This window comes from Aegilops tauschii, chromosome 4 (genome assembly GCF_002575655.3).
Source record: "Aegilops tauschii subsp. strangulata cultivar AL8/78 chromosome 4, Aet v6.0, whole genome shotgun sequence".
In the NCBI taxonomy this organism is placed as follows: domain Eukaryota; kingdom Viridiplantae; phylum Streptophyta; class Magnoliopsida; order Poales; family Poaceae; genus Aegilops; species Aegilops tauschii.
In genome coordinates this window covers 485,270,545-485,274,238 of record NC_053038.3, presented here as the reverse complement: position 1 = coordinate 485,274,238, position 3,694 = coordinate 485,270,545, and the positions used below count along the sequence as shown (strand labels likewise).

The 3,694-nt window shown below is 53.1% G+C and overlaps 1 protein-coding gene across 1 annotated transcript; it reads right to left on the bottom strand.

The window, feature by feature from the left end:
• Window positions 1-462: 462 nt before the first annotated feature.
• On the bottom strand, window positions 463-2,001 carry LOC109763650 (GATA transcription factor 7). The gene is made up of 2 exons (XM_020322504.4): window positions 1,635-2,001; window positions 463-1,544 (listed from the first exon to the last, which is right to left on the bottom strand). Exons 1-2 carry the CDS (start codon window positions 1,722-1,724, stop codon window positions 900-902), a joined length of 735 nt encoding a protein of 244 aa, XP_020178093.1. The 5' UTR covers window positions 1,725-2,001; the 3' UTR covers window positions 463-899.
• Window positions 2,002-3,694: the final 1,693 nt, after the last annotated feature.

The window sequence follows — 3,694 nt, the reverse complement described above, 5'->3', positions numbered from 1 at the left end:
CAGCACCACCACTTGCTCCGTCCTCCCAGACGAGTAAAGATTCAGCCCTCTACTGGCTCCTCGCAGACGGCCGTCGTGCCCTGCAACCACAATCCTAGCCTGCCCACCCTGGCAATACTAGGATGTTCCCCCGGCCGTTATCTTTCTTTCCCACACGGAGCCATGAATCGAGCCTAAAGTCAGTCAGCCAGGAGGAAGACCAGAGCGAGGTCGGGCGCGATCAAACGCCAGGAAAAACAAACAAACAAACAAAAGAATTGCAAGGCCAAGGGGGGACACGGCCGAGCCGACGCCCCCGACACGCAGCTACCAGCACGAGTAGTCGCCACTTCGCATATCTCCTCCCCCACATGGATGGGTACGGACCTGCAGGCATGTAGAGTAACTTGGATACCGAAAGGAAGTAGAGCTGTCGAAATCATGCTACGCTGAAGGCAAAACAGACAGCAGAACACACACACATCAACTGATGAACATGACAAGCGAGTGTTCCATTTCAAGACACGCAGATATGCAATGGTTTATCATCAAGGTATCGGCCACCATAAGCAGCAGCAGCAGCAGCAGAGTTGCACGGGATGGTGATGCCTGCCTGCTCTGCTAATAAGTTTCTCGCTTCCGCTAGCTTGACTCAACGAACTCGACTAAGACGACTGACGACCGGAGGAGACTAATCTGACTGACTGACTGACTGACTGACCCATGGGTGTCAAGAGCTGCTAGATTGATTGCTGGCTGCTCTTAAACCCCTAATCCTAAAGGCCAGTCCCTATGACATGACAGAATGGAAATTCGACACGAAAATCACGGATGAAGGAGCCGACGACGACGCTAATCACGGACAGGATCTCTAATTTAATCTACCAGCTCCATGGCTTGGCCATCGATGATGCTCGCCCCTACGGCAGCGGCGCCTGGGCAGGGCCAGGGGCTGGGGCCGGGGCCGGGGCAGGGGCGCCGTCGTCGTTCTTGGCGGAGAGGCGCGCCGCCGCGCGCTCGGCGCGGCGGGCCTTGGCGGTGGCGCGGACGGCGGGGGAGGCGCCCTCGCCCTCGCCGTCGCTGTCGCTCCGGAGCCGAATCTGCATGACGCGGCGGTGGGAGTTGGAGTGCAGCAGCGGGGAGAAGGTGGGGCTGTTGGCCGGCCGGTACTCCGGGAGCAGCCGCCCGGTCTTGTACCGCACGCCGCACGCGTTGCACAGCGTGCGGGGCCCCAGCGGCCCCTGCCGCCACTGCGGGGTCACCTCCGACGCGCAGTGCGTGCACCGCCGCGCCGCCGGGAGCGGCGGCGGCAGCGTGGGCGGCTGCGCCAGGTTCCAAGGCGCCGTCACCCGGCGCCGACGCCCCTTCGTCCTCGGCCCCACCGCCGGCCGCCCCGACGGGGCCGCCGGCGCCGGCTCCGGCACCTCCTCCACCGCCTCCACCGCCATGGTCTCCACCGACGGGAACGCGTCCTTGTTCGACAGCCACTCCAGCTCCTCCAAATCCTCCTCCCCCGCCGCCGCCCCGGCCGCCAGTCCCCCATCCCCCGCCGCCGCCTCCAACCCCTACAAAAAAAACACAAAACTTTGTTTAGCCCCTCTATCTAACCAAACCCTCAGCCGCAGTCACGGGGGGGGGAAGGGAGAAGCAGCCACCGTCTGGTCAAAGAAGCTATTGAAGCTGGGCAGGTCCTGGGCCAGCGCCGCCGCCGCCGCGTGCTTGTCAACATCGCCGCCGCCCACCATGGCCGCCGCCGCCGCCGCGAGAACGCACGCGCGCACAGGGATGGAAAGAAATGGAAAACAAAAGCGGCTCGATTGCTCCGGCGCTCCGACTGTCCGATCGATCCGGTGGCCTTTTTATCGTCAGCGCCTCCACCCCTTTCCTGGAGGATTTTTGTTGCTATCTTTGCTCAAGCGGGAGCGGAGTGATTAATTTTTGTCTCGTTTCTTGGTGATGATGCGAGGGAAAACCATCGGTGTTAACGAGGGTAAATTACCCATGGCGTTCACGTGGCCGCGCCTTCCCCCTCTCTAATGCGTTCGGGGCGTCACCGCGTCCAGTGGCTATACGCGATTTGGATTCATTAGCTGGTCACTAAATACGGGGGATTTATTACTCGCCAAAATGTGATATGCGCTGGGATTATTGTTATTAATTCGCAATATACGGTGGAGGTTATTTGCAGGGGACAGAGGATAGAAACGGAAGGTCAGCAAATTTCCATTTCCGCCGGTGTGAATACAGCAAATTTGCCAGCTCACGCTGTGCAAATTCATTAAAGATTGCATTGCGTGAGTGCTGCGAGAATACAGGTGTTCTAGAAAGATCCAGGGGTAATTAACCTCGGAGATATGAAATCCAAATTTGCTAGGTTTTGTACTTGTTAGGGCATCTACAACCGGGTAAATTTGACCCCTCAAACGTTCACAGACGCGTCTGACCAGTATCCGGCCGTGTTCATTTTGACTCCTATGTTTTCGTCTATGCAGCCATGTCCCTGACTTATTTTTCTATACATCCGGTTGCATGCAAGTGATTGGTGGAGAAGGAGAGAGAAAAAAAATGCTTTGTGGTGGGCCAAATCCTTTATGGCGGACACGGAACCACTGACCAGACATGCCCGGTCACTCCTCATACTCATCTCATATATGAGGGGTGACGGACAGCCCGGACATTTAAGGAGGCTTTGAGGGGTCCGGTTCTGTCAACTTTTCCTTCTCTCTTCTGTCCGGCCAGTGGTCTTGCGTCCGCCCGGTCAATTTGAAGAGTCTGGCTGTAGATGCTCTTAAAATGAATGGAAATTGTGTGTGGAGATTGATGGTTGATGTCCGTGCGATGTGAATTTTGTTGTTAGGACTAATGGGAGAAGTATGGCTTTTGTCGATGTGAGATTTTCATGTAAGAAACATAACTGGTGGTCTCGATGATAATTCATGAAAACATGAAAGCACTGCCTTAAGTGCTTACAAAACAGAAGTGCACCAAGATGGGTTTATTTGATGATGGAATGTGTATCATCTGTAAAGTACCTTGTTCGGTTTAATGACCCACTCATGATACGTGCGTATCACCTCGTTATCTTAAAGGTTACACTCACAGCGGTAATTGTCGTACACGGAGGACAGTTAATTACATTTATGATGGATTATTCTTGTCGGAAAGAATGTCACACTTAATGTCCGTTATAAAGATATGAGTATTGATGTTGTTTGTCGTTTTTAGATACTTCAGTTCAATAGAAAACACAACGAAACCATGTTATGCAGATGCGATCATATATGAGACAAAGCAACACATGCCAGTTAATGTTTTCCTCTTGAAAAAAAAACGACATACCATTGGATATCAGATAACGGTAACTTTTATGCCTTTTGTCAACTCACTCAAGATCTTTATGAATTTAGTATATAGTTTTGCTTGAATATTGTGGAAACTAATGGGCGTTCTAGAAAAATGTGGAGCAATTGACCTCGAAGACGGCAAATTCAAGTTTTGATAGATTTTGTTGTGGGTACGGTTTTTACATCTTAGGTTGGACCAAGATTTTGTGTGGAGATCGACAATTCATGTCCACACGACAAGGAGAGTTTGACCTCAGAGATTGCAAATCCAAGTTTTGATAAGTTTTGCTATGGGTGCCTTGATTGGCTTTGCTATGTGTCGTGGAGTTGTCACGGCAGATGTCCTCGAGCTAGGACTTAGTCGTGGAGCC